The sequence below is a fragment of the Harpia harpyja genome, chromosome W, assembly GCF_026419915.1.
Source record: "Harpia harpyja isolate bHarHar1 chromosome W, bHarHar1 primary haplotype, whole genome shotgun sequence".
In the NCBI taxonomy this organism is placed as follows: Eukaryota; Metazoa; Chordata; class Aves; order Accipitriformes; family Accipitridae; genus Harpia; species Harpia harpyja.
The window spans coordinates 22,861,375-22,880,486 of record NC_068968.1 but is presented as its reverse complement, the minus strand read 5'-3'; the positions used below and the strand labels follow the sequence as shown (position 1 = coordinate 22,880,486).

General features: G+C 47.7%; 1 protein-coding gene across 1 annotated transcript; it reads left to right on the top strand.

The window, feature by feature from the left end:
• The first annotated feature begins 11,763 nt into the window (after positions 1-11,763).
• Positions 11,764-18,066, top strand: LOC128136155 (uncharacterized). The gene is made up of 3 exons (XM_052775328.1): positions 11,764-11,782; positions 14,357-15,696; positions 16,369-18,066. Exons 1-3 carry the CDS (start codon positions 11,764-11,766, stop codon positions 17,365-17,367), a joined length of 2,358 nt encoding a protein of 785 aa, XP_052631288.1. The 3' UTR covers positions 17,368-18,066.
• The last annotated feature ends 1,046 nt before the right edge of the window (positions 18,067-19,112 follow it).

Genomic DNA, 19,112 nt, shown 5'->3' with positions numbered 1-19,112 from the left:
GGCTAGATTGAGAATCAAGAAATTAATTGATAAAATTTTGGAATATGGAATTTTGGAGGAGTGTGAATCTGAATACAATACTCCAATCTTACTGGTGAAAAAGCCATCAGGAGAATACAGACTAGTTCAAGATTTAAGGGCTATAAATCAGATAGTGAAAGATATACACCCTGTAGTGGCCAATCCATATGTGCTCTTAACAGCTTTAGGAGAGAATCACCAGTGGTTTACAGTGCTTTATTTGAAAGATGCTTTCTTTTGTATACCCCTGGAAGAAGAAAGTTGAAAATTGTTTGCTTTCGAGTGGGAAAATCCACAAACAGGACGAAAACCACAATTGACATGGACGAGATTGCCGCAAGGATTCAAGAATAGTCCAACAATTTTTGGAAGCCAATTAGCAAAAGAACTTGAGATGTGGAAACAAGATGGTCCCAAACCTGGACATTTACTCCTACAGTATGTAGACGACATACTGATAGCGACAGAAGAAAGACCAGCGTGTATAAAGGTAACAGTTGATCTTTTAAACTTTTTGGGGCTAAGCGGATACAAAGTCTCTAGAACTAAGGCCCAGACAGCAAAACAGACTGTGATATATCTGGGTTTTGAAATCTCACAAGGGCAAAGACAGTTGGGAACAGACCGCAAAGAAGCAATTTGCAGTATCCCGGAGCCGAGAAATACCCATGAATTGAGAACCTTTTTGGGAATGGCTGGGTGGTGTCGGCTATGGATAATGAACTATGGTCTGTTAGCTAAAACATTATATGAAGCTCTTAAAGGTCCACCATTTGAACGGGGTCCAGATCAGCGGAGAGCTTTCCAGAATTTAAAACAGGCCCTGATGACAGCACCAGCCTTGGGAGTTCCAGATTTGACCAAAGACTTCCAGTTATTTGTACACGAGAAACAACATATTGCACTGGGAGTGCTGACCCAGAAGATGGGAAGTTGGAAACAACTGGTTGGATATTTCTCCAAACAACTGGACTTTGTAAGTAAGGGCTGGCCTGCTTGTCTGAGAGCTGTTGCAGCCACTGTGATGATAATACAGGAGGCTTGAAAATTGACTTTGGGAAGAACGATGGTGGTATACGTGCCACACATGGTGATATCAGTGTTAGAGCAAAAGGGGGGCCATTGGCTATCCCCGAGCAGAATGATGAAGTACCGGGTAATTTTAATGGAACAAGATGATGTGATTTTGAAAACCACTAACTTAATTAATCCTGCAGTCTTTCTGAGTTCTGTACAGGAAGAAGGACAACTGGAATATGATTGCCTGACTACCATTGAATATGTATATTCCAGTCGAGAGGATTTGAAAGATGTACCTATGGACAATCCGGACTGGGAATTGTACACAGATGGTAGCAGTTTTGTCGAAAATGGAATCCGCTACGCAGGATATACGGTAACAACTGAAAAATCAATATGGGCACCAGCTCATACAGCTCCATGCTAGGGACTCGCAGATCTGCCTCTCTGTCCCAGACCTCCTAGCTTGCTTTGTCCAAAATTAACCTCAATCTGCTACAATTTCCTCCTCACAGATGCATCTCATGGCCTCAGGTTCAACGTGGCCAGAACAAAGCTCTTCACATTCATCAAGTTCTTCCATCATGGGGTAGAAAATCATTATCCTGCCAGTTTTTCAGGCCATAACTGATATGTCATCTTCATACCAGGTCTCTCTCTACACCAAGGTCTTGCAAAGCCTTTCAGCATAACACCGCTGATCTTTCCCCACTCCCTTGTAAGAAGGATTCTCATCAAAACTCCCATCAGAGCCATTTTGAACTGTGCGGCAAAGGCCCTTTTCCCAGCCAAATGTTGGACCCATCTGGCTGACGCAGTCCTAAAGGGAAAGGACATGAACCTGCTGTGTTTGTCATCCAGCTCTCCCAGTTCTTCACTGTCCGCTCATCTTCATCTCTGTCGTGGTTTAACCCCAGTCAGCAACTAAGCACCATGCAGCCGCTCACTCACTTCCCCCCCACCCAATGGGATGGGGGAGAAAATCAGGAAAAAAAGTAAAACTCGTGGGTTGAGATAAGAACGGTTTAATAGAACAGAAAAGGAAACTAATAATGATAACACTAATAAAATGACAATAGTAATAATAAAATGATTAGAATATACAAGTGATGCACAGTGCAATTGCTTACCACCCGCTGATCGACACCCAGTTAGTCCCCGAGCGGCGATCTCCCGCCCCCACTCCCCCCAGTTTATATACTAAACATGACGTCACATGGTATGGAATACCCCGTTGGCCACTTTGGGTCAGCTGCCCTGGCTGTGTCCCCTCCCAACTTCTTGTGTCCCTCCAGCTTTCTCACTGGCTGGGCATGAGAAGCTGAAAAATCCTTGGCTTTAGTCTAAACACTACTTAGCAACAACTGAAAACATCAGTGTGTTATCAACATTCTTCTCATACTGAACTCAAAACATAGCACTGTACCAGCTACTAGGAAGACAATTAACTCTATCCCAGCTGAAACCAGGACAAAGGTCTTCAGCATCCCTCCACATTCATCTTCCAACGTTCCCAAAATGTGAGCTGACTGGTTAGCTCAGCTAGAGTGCTCAGATATGTGCAGCATTGGCTGACTTCTTTTTGTTTCTCCCAGGTGCCCCTTGGCATTGTCTCTACCTCCTGCTGTGCTTCAGACAGGTTTGTCTTTTTATTGTGAGCTTGCACAACAGTCGCTGAAGTACAGCCCCTCTGGAGGGGGTTGTTGCTGCAGTAATTCAGACTGCAAGAACTGAAATACACTCTTTGCCTGATTAAATCTGAATGGGGATTAGTAATGGAGGAGGGAAGGGCTGCAACTTTAATTCATGAACATTATCCTCTTCCCTTACCTATTTAGCAGCAAAGTGTATGCATGGCTGCAGAGGAGCACTTTTATGAGATACATGCACCCCGGGGCCCCCGTGTGTTTATTCCAGCTGCAGCCAGCAGAGATGAAACTCCAGTGCCAGCCCTGTTGGGGCAAGAAGCCAGCTTCTGGAAATAGCTCGTCCCCATAGAGCATGTTCAGATAGCACAGCCTGGGGACGGGTACCCTGTTACCGAAATCCGGAATAAAACTCCTTAACAGCAATGAGAAGTTAAGAAGCAGGCACTCCTTTATTGCAGCGCTGGGCACATGGGGGATCGCTCCACCTATCGTGTGCACCTGTCTAGTCTAACTGTGCAGGTTAAATTCACACCTGTTATACATATTCACTAAATTTCTGGAAAATGTTATACATAATCATTAACTTTCCGATAAATCATTAGCATATGTAAATGTCTCTTCACGCAGGCGCAGTGAAGGTCTCTGGTGGTCTTCAGGAGCCCTCTGGTGGTCTTCCATAGTCTTCCTCACTTGTCTGCTTCTTGACCTCTCTTAGGTGATTCTGCGCAGTACGATTCTCACCATCATCTATATTAGTTTACATAAAAATGCATACTATGTCTATTCTTAAATTTAACCTTTCTAATAATTGGTCCTTCAGTCACACCATCTTATTAATATTCTTATGTTAAAACAATCATTGGTTAATCTCACTTAACTCTACTGATTGGAATCCTCGATAATTAGATCGAGGTGGGAAGGGTAAGGGGTTTCCAAGCAGCAAACTGGTGTCCATAATGGTTTCCTTAGTTTCCTAAAACAAAACACTACAAATCAACAAATCTTTGTCAAAGTTTCTGTGGTTAACTGATTTTAGACAATACTTGAATTATTATGGTTACACATAGTACATTTTCTAAAGTTCCTATGACTACATTTCAAACTTAACACTCCCATACCTATGCTTCACAATTTTCTACTTCTTAATCAGACCAAACTCTTTTATATAATCAAATTTTAATTTCTTTATCAAAATATTTGCAACAACCCCAAAAGTAGCCAAATGCTTCCCACCACAGCACAGCTACCTACACCCAGCACGAGAGAGCTCTGATCTCTTCTTGACCTGGCCCTTGGGCTTTCACACCGGAGAGCTTTGCTGATGAAAGCGACCCTGTTTGTGCCATTAAGAGCACCTTTTTGCCTCCACAGCATGGATATGGTGGCCAAAGGACTCAATGGCATAAGCTGCATCAGCAGGTGACATTTATCAGCACTAGGTCACATTTGGGGTGTATTTTTTTCCCCTCTGAACTAAAATCAAACCAGCTTTGCTAGTGGGGCTTTTTTTTTTGTGGATCTAAGCATGAAAGACACAGAGGCAGGTCCTCTGGGCTGGAAATTGCTGCAGGGAGCCCAAAACCACTTCCCATCCATTGCTTTCACTGCCAGTGTTGCTGTGGCATCCTCCACCAGTGTAGCGCAAAGCCCACAGGCAAGAGGGTTTTGCTGAGCCCCCAACCACCCTTGCGCCTTTCTAGCATGGCAACGGAGATCTGCACCCTGGTGGATGCTTCCCTGGGATGGGGACAGCCATGGTGCTTGGAGCTGGGGGCCGACACACCTGCCTCCCCCATGGCCATGACCTCATTTGCTTGTGTACCCACAAGCTGCTAAGATTCATCTGGGGAGCCCCATGCAGGCAGCTGGCAGGGATTTTTGTGTCATTTAATTCTCAGTCCTCCTGAGAGCCTGGTGAGGGATTGAGTGCATTTGCTGAAATGAAGGGCAGGCACGGGGGGGGGCAGAGATGGACACCAGGAGCTGAAGGGGCCCAGCGAGAGTGGTTTGTTCCCAGACATCCCTATGAGTGGGAGAAGCTAAGACAGAAATAATGGCCAGAGTGGGCATTTCTCCAGCCAGCAAACCAGTGGCACAGCCAGACCTGGCAGCTCCCATCCCGCCTGGGAGCAGCACGCTGGAAACTGCAGGGAGGGTCCCAGCCCAGTGCAAGCACAGGCGAAAGGCCATGAGCAGCTGTGATTCAGGGTGGGAAGGTATATTCTCTCTGCTACCTGCTATCTCCCGAGTGTAGAGATGTTCATGCCATATCTGTGGTCCCAGGTGTGTTTGCACATATGGGCATGGAGAGCAGATGTGTGCAGGTGGATGCTCAGACGGGGTTTTTTCTAGATGCCAACAGGCACACTGGCAGTGCAGCAGCTTGCTCGTGCTGCCCAGCCCTGCCTGATAATGCTGGCAGCTAGTGCAGCCCCTCCTTCAAATCTGACCCTCTGCTCCATGGGCTCCTTCTGGCCTTGTTTCCTCTATAAATGCAGATGCAGATGTGCTTAAGATGCAGAGAGAGGAAGATCAACTGTTCACTGAGGCATCTTCCTACCAGTGTCCTACAGAAGCTGGGAGCAGCCCCTACAAAAAAAAAAATGGTTTTAAGACAAAGGTGCAGTGCCTGGAAAGTGGGGTCCTACCATGATGGGAAAGGTTGGGGATGCCCAGCTCTAAGCCTTAGGTAGTCAAGGCTCAGGTTATGGCAACAGAATGAGGGGGTAAACAGGTCCAGCATGAGATTCAACTATAAATCCAAAGGAAAGCTAGCTGGTGCAAACCTCTTAACACATCAGCTGCATTTTCATGTGTCCCTGTTAGAGATGAACAATGAAAGATGGGAAAGGGAGCACATCAAGATGGAGCCAGTCCAACAATGCAGGCACACACAGCAGCTTTGGCTGCTCCAGAGACACAGGTAAATCCCACGCCTGAGCTGGGCACCATCAGGAAGATGCCACTGAATTATCCCACGGCAGAAGCTCCATAGCTCTTCTTGTTCTTACAAAAATGCACCTGCAGAGTGGGGAGGGAGGGAAGAAATAGAAGCCTGCCATGCCACTTCATGGCTGTCTCGTTGAACACATCTGCAGGGAATCTCAGGTACAAACCAGCCTCCAACCTGTGACAGGCTGTGGTAGGTTGACCCTGGCTGGGTGCCAGGTGCCCACCAAAGCTGCTCGATCACTCCCCCTCCTCAGCTGGACAGGGGAGAGAAAATATAACAAAAGGCTCGTGGGTCGAGATAAGGACAGTTTAATAAAGTGAAAGCAAAGGTCGTGCGCGAAAGCAAAGGAAAACAAATGATGTTATTCTCTATTTCCCATCAGCAGGCGATGTCTGGCCACTTCCTGGGAAGCAGGGCTTCAGTACACATAGTGGTTGTGATGTACTTGAGAAGTGATGTACTTAAGGAGTGATGTACTTAAGAAGACCACAAAGGTCTTATGAAATAAGATATCCTTTGTATACACAAGGCATGCCTTGCTAACGACCGTGCCCCTGAAGAAGAAATAAAAGACTGATAAGAAGGGAACATCCTACCCCAGGAGGTGCTGAGAAGTTGAAAAATTGCTAATAGGCATGAAGTCAGCAAAAATCTTTGATAACTGGAGGAAAGGTAAAGGCGGCAGGGGGAGATCACGACCACCGACTCGATTCAGGACCAAAAGACTTACCCCCCCCCACTCTCCTTGAGCATGCGCTGTAGAATAAAAGAACACTGTACCTTTAATTCGAAGCGGGGAAACTTTAACCCAATAGAAACTGTGGTAGATAAGCAACTACCAGTAATAGTTTTGGGGAAGAGCTTTGGAAATTGAATATGTATAACTGAACTGTAAAAATTGCTTGCCCATTTAGGCATGAAGTGTGCTAGCTTTGTGGATTACCACCTAGCCCCCATCTTTGCGCAAACATGAATTGGAATAAAATACCTCTGCTCTGTGTGTATATTGGCGTTTCGCACACCAGGTAAACGACCCCACTTGTGGGACAACAGTTGCTCTGGAAGACAAAAATGCCCCCCCCTTCCGTCTCCCTTTACTTAGCTTTTATATCTGAGCTGAGGTCATATGGTATGGAATATCTGTTTGGTTAGTTTAGGTCAGCTGTCCTGGTTATGTCCCCTCCCAAGATCTTGCCCAGCCCCAGCCTGCCATTGGGGGGGGGGGCAAAAATGTTGGAGAGACAGCCTTGATGCTGTGCCAGCACTGCTCAGCAATATCCAAAACACTGGTGTGTTATCAACACCTTTCTAGCTACTGATGCAGAGCACAGCACTATGAGGGCTGCTATGGGGAGAATTAACTCCATCTCAGCCAGACCCAATACACAGGCAGAGGGAAACTGCAGGACACAGGAATAAGGTGAACCCCAAGAAGTGAGACCTGATACCAAAGAACTAGAGCCCCCACAGAATCATGACTTTGTAAAAATGCCTCTCTCCATTCCTTTGTTGGAGGTGCACAGCCACATCAGGGTCAGACGTGCTTGAACACTTTTAATGCATCCTAACACCCTCACCTTTGGCTGGTTATTGCAGATCCTAGGGTGTCCCTGCTCCCCATGAGGGACAGAGAAGAGCCCATCATTCCTCATTGCTGTGCTAGCTCATTTACCCCATGCCTACATTGCTCCTTCTTTTTTCAGAAAGGCCCAGAAAGAAGGTTCTGGTAGCAACCATGTACCTGGTATGCCCTCATCGACACTTCTCTAGCCCAGGAGCTGCAGGGCTGGAGCCCACCAGCATGTCCCTTGTCCCCAGATCCCCTCGCACAGGGAAGGTACAGCGGAGCCAGGACAGCTGAAGTGCAACCCATGGCCAGGGCTGTTGCATGCCTCGGGGGGGGGGGCCACACATCTGAGCAGAGAAACCTCAGTGCCCAGGGGCCCTTCTTCCTCCTGAGGGTGGGCAATATGGGTGCAACCCCTGGGGCTGCTGTCCGTTTGCCCTCGCAGCCCTCCTCCAGGGACATGCCAGGTCTGGTACGAGATGGGTACTTGCCTGGGTCCTGCACCAACCTGCTGGGTGCTTGCTCACAGGGGATGCACTCTGCAAGGCTTCCCGGTGCTCACTGAGAACAGGCTCTGCAGCAGTGGCAAGCCCTGATTTGTGCCACCATGGCCAGTTTGGCCAACTGACCCGAGGTGGTGCCTCCCCTCTGCTCTCCGTGCCTGGTGGGGCTGTCTCCTGCAGCAGGGCTTGTCCATCCCGTAACGCTGACCCAAGCACGGGGAGGGCAGCACCCTGAGGGGAGGCCGCGCATCCCAAGTCTGCGGGGACCAAGGCTGCCCTGGCAGGGCAGGACCGAGCCCAGCTCCTCCCCCCGCCAAGATGCCGACACGGCCCTGCTGAAAATAAGCTGGGCTGGGCTGCCACCTTGTGCCAACAGGCAGCATCCACTGACCAAGGCAGGCATGGGAATGGATTTTTCTATCAATCACCCCAAATTTTCAGTGACTGAAATGGGGATATACCCCAGGGCCTCAGTTTCCAGATGAACCCCACAGAGCTCAGCACCTCTGCAGCAGCAGGGAAGGGGCTTTGCTGTCCTGCCCCACAGCACAGCCGTGGAGCTGTCTTCACCCACAACCCAGGGTTCAAAAATCCCATATTCGTGCAAAGCTTGGCCCTGCCATCCAGCAGCCATGTCCTCTGGAAAATGCCCAGGTGGTGGAAGAGGGGGTACAGCCAGATGCAGCACCCCAGGGTGCCAGGGCTGTGTGGGGTGCAGGATCCCTGCAAGTGCTCTGAGTCACAAAGCTCAGTGGAAGGGCTCAGCCCCAAACACCAAGCATGGCCAGGGAGAAATGCCAAAATGCAGGCAGGCACCCACAGCCATGCTGGGAGTGAGCAGGCAGCCTGCAGTGGTAGGAGGCATTTCTGGGTGGCCCCAGCCTCCGCCACCCCGTCAAGGTGATGTTTGCTCACACACTTAGTGTTGATGGAGGCTGCTGGTGCGGCCACACGGACAGCAGTGGGCCTGAGTCATCACTGCATGGCTTCAGGCAGCCCTGGCATAGCCCACATCGGCTGGCTGCTTGGGACCAATGCTATCTGGGTTGGCAAACAGAGTTTATCAGTTCCTCCCTTTTTCTTTTTTCTTTTTTTTTTTTTCAAGGCAGGTACAAAGGAAAGGAAAAAATTTTGCAGGGAAGTGGCAGCAGGAGAAACTCAGGCATGGAAGAATGAGGGAGCAACCTGTTCCCACATCCAACGCTGGGGCAGGGCACATCACTCCCTGGGGCCCACCCAGCAGCACCCTCTCTGGAGCCCATCCCTGGTGCCATCCTAAACCCACAGCCCATCCCCCTACTCCCCAGCTGCAGGTCAGGCAGAGGGCTGTTAAGTGAAGTCAAATTGCCCGGGAAGATGGGTGACCCCAAGGGGTGAAGTGCAGCAGAAAGATCACTTTGCCTCACTGTGTTGCAGCAGCAGACTGGGACAGCACTGGTGGAAGCACTTGTGAGTGGTGGCAGAAAGGGGCTGGCAGGGGCCAGGGGCAAGTGTGGGGCCAGGCTCTTGGCTGTGCATGCTGCTGCCTGCTTGGAGACTTGGGGCCTGGTGTGAAGGGACAAGATGTCTGTGGGGCTGCAGGTGGGGAGTTTGTGTGCCCCAACAGCAAGGGGTAAGCAGGGATTATTTCCCTGGTGCTGAGCTGGCACATACTGTCCCCAGGTGTTGTTCCAGCATTAGGTATGGGGTAGCAGCTGGGCACCCCCCAAGCACGGCTGGCAGGGACATCCCCAGCCTGACCTCCTGCTCAGAGCGGGATGTAACCAACATGACATCAGATCTGCTCTGGCTTTGTACTGCAAACCCCCAAGGCTGGAGATCCCTCCTCTGGGTACCTGCCTGGGGCTGCGCATCTCCCTTGCAGAAATTCTTCCTGCTGGGCACCCTGAGCCTGCCAAGCTGCAACATGCAGCCATCACCCCTCATTACATCATCTGCCAAACTTCTCTGGGACAACAGCTGCAGGATGAACTTGAGTGTTGCCCACAGCCAAGACCCCTGTTTGGCTCTTGGAAGCTCTATGTGCATTTCTGACACAAAGCAGCAAAGTGCAGTGGCTAAAGCACCAGATTAATGACCTGCTTTCTGCTGCATAGCCTGGAAAGTCTCTTTGCCCCTCAGTGTCTAAGTCGTCCCCCCACGGTCCCATGGGGGTCACGATGCTGCCCTCCTCTGCAAGGTGCTGGGAGACAGCTGATGGGAGAGAGGCAATACTGGAGCTATGACGGTTGTGTGGGATTTGGGAGGAAGAGAGCAGCCCAGCCTGACCCTACCACCATTGCTCATTAAAGCAATATCAGATCCAGCTTTCCTCAGCAGTGCTGTCAACCTCACCTTTTCCAGTAAAGCTCTGACTCCTCTGGCAGGAAACTCTCCAAGCATGATTCATATGTCCAGTTTTACAGCTGTTTCAGTCAAACAGGTAAACCGAGCACATTGCTGGAAACAGGTTCCAGTGGGGGAAAGGTCCTGCAGCATCGGCTCACAATCCCTCAGGGATGTCCCCTGGCTCTGGTGTAGTACCGTGGGTGCTGGGGTGCATCTCCTCCTTGCAATAGCGATGGGGCACAAGAGGCAGGATTTGGCCTCTCTCCTCTTGTTGCTAAATGCAGGGAGGATGAGAAGCATGAAGAGCCCCAGGAGGCAGCACTGCAGGAGCCAAGGTCTTTCTGTAGCATGCGGAGGGCTGAGGCTGCAAGAGAGAGAAAAGCCAAAGTCCTTTTGCAGCAGCCTGATGAAGAGATGCCTGCGCAGCATGCCATTAAGAGGGAAAGTGACGCCCAGCGCTCCACTTGCACACCTGCTGTCATGACCCAGACTGGACAGACCAGGGAGTCGTATTTAATTTGAAATTCCCTTGGGCTAAATTAAGGTGAAATGACACCAAACAATCAGTTAAAGATTTTATTCATGACAAAAGCAAACTGAACTGGGGAGGTGTGGTAGTAGGTGGCAGGGTTTCTCACAACAGGAATTGGCATAAGACTACTTCTGTAAACTGTGTAACCATATACATCAATTCAGGGAATAAGGAGATCCCTCCCGTTGAGTCACGAGGTTCAGAGCAGACCCCCTTGCTTTCCAGGCTTCTCCTCAGAGAAGGGTCTAGGTGAGACAAGGGGAGTCAAAAGAATCTCAGTAGACATAATAAAGGGGGATGAAAGATGATGTTTAGGGCTTACATTGTTGAAATTAGCTGAGGTAGAGACAGTCCTTGATAAGAAGAGCTGGTCCCAAGGACCAGCCAATGAGGCAGAGACAGTTCCTGATAAGAAGCAGGAGCTGGCCCCAAGAGCCAGCTAAGACTGGTCTTGCGGCTTGGGTGAATACCAAGAAACCACTGAGCCTGCACAAGAAAAGAGGTTACTAGCGGTGACGAAGAGGAGTAATGTATCTTCATCTCTGCGACCACCATAAGGAGGCACTGCGCAAGCGCAGTTGAGAGGAGACTATGGAAATGACCTCTCGGAGCTAATTTTAATATGAAGCAGGTATAGATCATGCATATATATAGGCATATTGTGAATATGTAACACTTGACTGTATAAACTTGAGATGAACTGCCGAGTCGGGCGCACACGACTTTGGGGGGACTACCCCCCGTGCTGCCCAGCACTGAATGAACATACCTACTTTACAATCTCACCGATTGTGGAGTCTGTTTTCCGCACGTCAGTTTGGCGAGCCAGCCAGGAGACTCTCTGCTCGGCTGCGGGACCGGCTGCGGAGCGGACGCCCCTCGGCGCGCCCCGAGCACTTTCCTCGGAGGAGCCTCCGCTGCCAGCCGCTCACCGCGGGAGCAGATGACAACCTCCTGAAGCCGCGGACCAAACGGTATGTTTTACAAAGGGAGCCTGTAAAAGTACGGGCTGGGGCAACTGGTAAATAGCGCAGAGACGTCTGGCATGCAGCGTAGTCCCCGTGTGGGAGGAGGGTACCCTGGACGGTAACAAGGGGGGATTTGCTGACCGATAGAGCGGCCGCCAGCGATCTTGGGGGTAGATCGAGCAAATCCGGGGTGACTGCTGCATCCCATTATCGGGAGCCAGGATGGACCTGTCGATGACTGGTATATAAGAGGCAGGAGAAGGGTAAGCACACCCCCTCGCAATTGCGCTTGGTTTATGGGGTAAGTGGACCCCCTCGCAATTGTGCTTGGTTTATTTTTGCAGCTGCTGAAAGGTTGTCAACTGGAGCGATGATTGTATGATGTGAATGTTTGGAAATTTATGTTAAAGATTTTGTGTGGGTGTGTGGAAATGATATGTTGAAATTTATAGGTGTGTGAATGTCTTTACATATTAATAGGGGTGATTCCCTGCTTTGTATGTGGGCTTGCAACTGGACTATATAATAATTAGCAAATAGCATCTGGCTTGGATTTTGTTGAAGTGTAAATCTTGTGGGAGAAGGTGGTACTGTACATCTAGCAGATGGAAACCAGACTGCCTTGAGTGTTTTCCCCAAATTCCACACTTTTATGATTGGGAAAGAGTTCACTAAGAATCCGAAATAGTGAGATTGGTGTGTAAAGGAAAATTTAATTCCAGAAATTTGGGACGTGTGGGAAGAAAACTGGGGCAAGACTATAAAGAAGTGTAAGAAACGATTTGCACGGAAGCTTATTAAAAGGAGAAGCCAAAATCAAACTTAAGAATCATTAGGAGTATTAAAATGGGAAACAATCAAGGAGGAGTATTGAGGAAGAGTCCTCTGGGTTGTGTAATTGCTCACTGGAAAGATATTGTTGGGACCAGAGGTACGGAAAATAAAAAGAACCTTATTAAATACTGCAATCAGTGGTGGCCGTTGTATAAGTTAGAAGGTGATGCTAAGTGGCCACTTAATGGGTCAATAGATTATAATACTTTATTACAACTAATGCTGTTTTAAAGGAGAGAAGGAAAATGGGATGAGGTTTCGTATGCAGACATGTTTTTCACCCTCCGAAATCATCCGGAGTGGCAAAGGGACTGTGGAATGGTACCCCCACAGGACCCCATGGTGCTTGCACTTGAGCGAGAGAACAACAAGGAGTTTAGAGGTAAACTGAGGCGGTGTTGTTTGGCATGTAGTATTGGACAAAGATGTACAAAGACAAATAAAATCCATCAGGCACCAGAACAAGATCTAATTGATTTGTTTAAGCCTCCCCCTCGACCACAGGAACAGGATGCAGACTCGGATAGAACTCCAACCCCTCCGGACAGCCCTGTATCTTCCCGTACTAGGAAGAAAACTACCTCAACAGCTTTACAAGCACCTCTCCGAGAGGCGGTGGGGCCGGATGGTGGGACGATGTTAATCAAAGTACCCTTTTCTACTGCTGACCTAGGGGAATGGAAAAAGGTTGCTAAAGATTATAGGAGAGATCCGATAAGTGTAACTAAGCATTTCCAATTTATTGTAAAACAGCATAACCCTGATTGGAAGGATATACAGCTATTATTGGAATATATGACTGAGACAGAGAAACAGCTGATTTTAAAAACAGCAGGGAACCTTGCTGAAGATCATTATAAGATTACAGGAGGGGACATTAAGGAATATTTCCCTCTCCAAGACCCAAAGTGGGATGTTAATAGATCTGCACATATGGAAAGATTGCAGGGGTATCAGGAGTGGATTACAAAAGGAATGGAGAGAGCAATCCCCAAAACTATAAATTGGTCAGCTTTATATGCAGTCAAACAGAGTCCTTCCGAGTCTCCATCTGAATTCCCAGATCGATTGAGGGATGTAATGCACCGCAGCACACCACTGGATCCTGGGTCAGAGGTAGGAATACAACAATTAGTCTCCCTGTTTTGGGGGCAATCTACAAGGGATATAAGGCACAAACTTCAGAAATTACGCCCTACAGAGGGTAGGAATTTAGAAATATTGTTGGATGAAGCATGGAGAGTATTTAGTAACAGAGAGGAAGGATATAGGCAGGGGCAAAGGAAATTAATGGCTGTTATCCAGGAAGAAAGAGGAAGAGGGCCTAGTCGAGATATACCCCGACTGGACAAGGATCAATGCGCTTTGTGTAAGAAATTCGGTCATTGGAAAAACGAATGCCCAAGGAACAAGGAGGATCAGAGGGCTCAAACAGGAAGAACGGTAGCCCATGTGAAGGGAGATTGACGGGAACCTGGGGAATCTACCCTAGCGGATCCACTGGTTATAATTAAGCTAGGGAAAACACAACAAGAGGTAGAATTTTTGGTAGATACGGGGGCAACATACTCGGTTCTGAACCAAGCTTTGATGCCCCTGGGAGATGATTATGTCATGGTGAAAGGAGCGACTGGCCAAAGTGAAAAGGCATATTTTTGTAAACCTTTAGAATATAAATGAGGAAAACAGTGGGGCATTCAGAAATTTTTATATATGCCCAACTCCCCAAAGGCACTTTTGGGAAGGGACTTGTTGGAACAATTGGGAGCAAAAATTGTATTCGAAAAGGGAGAAATTACTCTGGAGGTAAAAGATCAGCAATATATTCAAATTTTGAGCCTAACCTTAACCAGTCTCCCCCTAGAAGGAAGCATTAACGAGGACATCTTAAACCAAGTGTACCCAGGGGTATGGGCTACTGATGCACCTGGAAGAGCGAAAAGTGCTCCACCTGTTGAAGTTAGGATCAAGGAAGGCTGAAAGCCAGTAAGAATTAAACAATATCCCCTAAAGAAGGAAGACAGAGAAGGAATCCGGCCGGTGATAGAAAAATTTTTGCAGTTGGGATTATTAAAAGAGTGTGAGTCTGAATTCAATACCCCTATATTACCTGTTCAGAAGCCCGATGGGTCATATCGGGTGGTCCAAGACTTACGGGCGGTGAATAAGATAACTGAAGATCTTTACCCGGTAGTGGCGAACCCATATACCCTGTTGACCGTATTAACACCTGAATTGACATGGTTTACTGTTTTAGATTTGAAGGATGCTTTCTTTTGCCTCCCTCTCCATGAGACCAGCCAAAAATTATTTGCATTTGAATGGGAAAACCCCAAGAGTGGTCGAAAGACCCAGCTCACTTGGACGGTGTTGCCACAAGGATTTAAGAATAGTCCCACCATTTTCGGCAATCAGCTTGCGAAAGACTTAGAATCCTGGGAAGCCCCGTCTGAGGAGGGGAAGCTGTTGCAGTATGTGGATGATATCCTGATCGCCACCAAAACAGAGAAAGATTGTATGACATGGACAGTGAGTCTGTTGAATTTCCTGGGACTCCAGGGGTACCGGGTATCCAAGAAAAAGGCACAGGTAATGCAACGCAAAGTGAATTATTTGGGCTGTGAAATTAGTGCGGGACAAAGAACTTTGGGACAGGCCCATAAAGAGGCAATATGCCAAACTCGGAGACCTCAGACAGTAAAAGAGTTGCGGACTTTTCTGGGAATGACGGGGTGGTGCCGATTGTGGATCTATAATTATGGATTGCTTGTTAAACCACTGTATGCGCTGACAGCCACTGAGCAGAAACAACTTGAGTGGAACAAGGAGACCGAACGAGCCTTTGAGCTACTGAAAAAGGCTTTGATGTCGGCCCCGGCCTTAGGACTCCCAGATGCGAGTAAGCCGTTTCTTCTTTACTCCCACGAGAAGCAGGGCATTGCCCTGGGAATATTAGCACAAAACCTGGGTCCGTATCGACGGGCAGTTGCCTACCTCTCTAAGCAGTTAGACACGACTGCAGAAGGTTGGCCTGGATGCCTGCGGGCGGTTGCAGCTGTGATACTGAACATACAGGAAGCACGAAAGTTTACTCTGGGCCAGAAAATGACTGTTTTGGTGTCTCACACGGTATCAGCAGTACTGGAAGCAAAGGGTGGACATTGGCTCTCTCCACAAAGATTCCTGAGATATCAAGCTATATTGGTAGAGCAGGATGATGTGGAGATTGTAGTCACTAACATTGTCAACCCAGCTTCTTTTCTCAGCGGGAACACAGGAGAACCGGTACATCATGACTGTTTGGAAACCATCGAAGCAACATACGCCAGTCGCCCGGACCTGAAAGACAGCCCCATGGAAAACGGGGAAACTTGGTTCACAGACGGAAGCAGTTATGTCCTAAATGGTAATCGACATGCGGGATACGCCGTCACCACCAGCCAAGAGGTAATAGAATCAGGGGCTTTGCCCATGAACACCTCCGCACAGAAGGCAGAAATAATTGCTCTAACCCGCGCCCTGGAATTGGCCCAGGGCAAAGTTGTGAACATTTATACAGACTCAAAATATGCCTTTGGAGTTGTACATGCACGTGGAGCAATTTGGAAGGAGAGAGGACTATTGAGTTCTCAAGGGAAAAATATCAAACACGCAGAAGAAATTCTGAAGTTACTGGAAGCTGTCCAGCTCCCTAAGAAAGTAGCAATTATGCATATTAAGGCACACCAGAAAGTGAGCTCTGATTTGGAGAAAGGGAATGAGCTGGCGGACAGAGAGGCAAAACAAGTGGCCAAAACAAAGGTAAAAACAGAAGGGGCCTTAATTCCTGATAGGCAGATTTCCCTAGAAGGTAAGCCAGAATACACCAAGGAAGATCAGAAGCTCATTACAGATTTAGAAGGGTCATATAATGAAGAAGGGTGGGCTCATATGCCACAAGGAAAGCTAATCGTTCCCTCTTGCTTATTATGGCATTTGATATGGGAGGAACATAGGAAAAGACATTGGGGAACAGAGGCTCTGTATAAACATTTGATAAGAGAAATTGTGGCTAGAAATTTATACACCATGGTGAGACAGGTGACTCAACAGTGTGATCTTTGCCTCCAGACTAATCCTAAGAATACCCCCAAGGCGGAAATGGGCCAGATTGGAAAAGGCAATAAGCCTGGACAACAATGGCAAATTGATTTTACAGAACTTCCAAGAAAAGGGGGGTATCGATATTTATTGGTATTAACTGATACCTTCTCAGGTTGGCCAGAAGCATTCCCAACAAGAACGGCTAAAGCTTGGGAGGTAACTAAAATACTGGTGCAAGAGATAATACCATGTTTTGGAGTTCCAGCAACCATGTCCTCTGACAGAGGACCACATTTTGTCTCAAAAATAGTACAACAAATTAGCCGCTATTTGGGTATAGATTGGCAGCTTCATACTCCATATCACCCCCAGTCGAGTGGTCAAGTGGAAAAAATGAACCACTTAATCAAACAGCAAATTGTGAAATTAGGACAAGAAGCAAATTTGACATGGCCTCAGTCTCTCCCTTTAGCCCTTCTGCGTATACGAACAAGACCAAGGGCGAAAGAAGGACTGAGCCCCTTTGAAATCCTGTATGGACAACCCTATGGGATACAGAGAGGGGTGTCTGTACAAGCGGGGGATGAAATTATGACTTCTTACATGGTAGCATTAGGTAAGCAACTTAATAAAATCAGGAAGCATGTGGTAGGGACTCGAGGGAGAGGTTTGGATGGGCCTGTACATAATATACAACCAGGAGATTATGTGTATATAAAGTCTCTTACAGAAAAAACTCTGGAGCCGCAGTGGGAAGGACCATTTCAAGTATTACTTACCTCCTTCACCGCAATTAGGATCAAGGAACAGAACGCTTGGATCCATCACACTAGGGTGAAGAAGGCACCCAAAGGACAATGGACTTCACAAGAAAAGGGACCTTTGAAGCTCAAATTTGTGAGACATTGATTGTCATGCTCCTGAGTTGGACCTTGCCTAAGGGGCAGGCTTGGGATCGAAATACTTATTTAAATATGACAGAGAGTATCTCGAAAGTACTAAATTTATCAGATTGTTGGGTATGTAATCCCCTTCCTCGGGGGAACATGGAACTCCCCTTTTTAGGAGTCCCGACCACAAATTGGACATCTCTTATTAAAGACGGGCCAGACAGGAATGGATCATGCCTTTATGGAAAGGGAAATACCCAGCGGGGACCCAGCTTTGATCTGGAGGTACCTGATCCTAAAGAGGTCTTAATTACTGGCCGTCGCTTAAATATTACTGATAATATTTGGGGAGACATGGATAATTGTAGCCTTGCGGAAAATCTGGGAACTTTTGATAAAGGAAAATTAGAACGTCTTGGACTGAACTTAACTATCAGTTTCTATTATAACCGGAAACCAAAGAGGGGGCCAGAAAAGAAGGGGCGAGAACAAGACAGAAGGGAGACACATCTCGGTCCAAGATGCAACACAGGGCCTGGATACTGGTGGCTCTGTGGGGATGGCAGGGCCAGAAAGAGTTTACCCCAGAACTGGAAGGGACACTGTGTTCAGGGGTACCTTGCACCTCAGATCAGTATATTCGAGGGAGCTTCGCCTCCCCGAGGGTTTTTGAGAACACCTTGGCTCCGTGTAAAACGGACTGAAAACCCACTAATTATTCGAGTGTCCTGGTTTCAGCTGGGATAGAGTTAACTGTCTTCCTAGTAGCTGGTACAGTGCTATGTTTTGAGTTCAGAGCGAAGAATGTTGATAACACTGATGTTTTCAGTTGTTGCTCAGTAGTGTTTAGACTAATGTCAAGGATTTTTCAGCTTCTCATGCCCAGCCAGTGAGAAAGCTGGAGGGGCACAAGAAGTTGGCACAGGACACAGCCAGGGCACCTGACCCAAACTGGCCAACGGTGTATTCCATACCATGTGACGTCCCATCCAGTACAGAAACGGGGAAGTGGGGGGCAGGGATTCGCCGCTCGGGGGACTGGCTGGGTGTCGGTCGGCGGGTGGTGAGCAATTGCACTGCGTATCATTTGTACATTCCAATCCTTTCATTATTGCTGTTGTCATTTTATTAGTGTTATCATTATCATTATTAGTTTCTTCTTTTCTGTTCTATTAAACCGTTCTTATCTCAACCCACGGGTTTTGCTTCTTCTCCCGATTTTCTCCCCCATCCCACTGGGTGGGGGGGAGTGAGTGAGCGGCTGCGTGGTGTTTAGTTGCTGGCTGGGGTTAAACCACGACATCGAGGTACTAGGTACCATAGTTTTGTCCAATGGTTAATCCCCTCTTTAAGGGTAAGTGAGTTGGAGAAAGCTATCGTGAATATATCTGCTACATTAGAGGTTATAGAAAATGCTACAATTGATGCAATTCGAGGGCTGCAACTGGAAATACAATCCCTAAGTAAAGTAGTACTCCAAAATAGAATGGGATTGGACATGCTTTTAGCAAAAGAAGGGGGCTTATGTGTAGTTATAAACCAAACTTGCTGTACCTATATCAACCAAAACCAACGAATTGAAACAGATCTTGAAGAGATATGGGAAAAGACTAAAATACTACATGAAGCTTCCCAAGATGACACTTCTTGGGGCTTGACAGGCATATTAGAAAAATTAACCTCCTGGTTGCCAAATTTGGCATGGTTGAAGCAATTGTTTGTCACTATAATAATCATCAGTCTCTTGTCTGTGGTCCTTTGCAT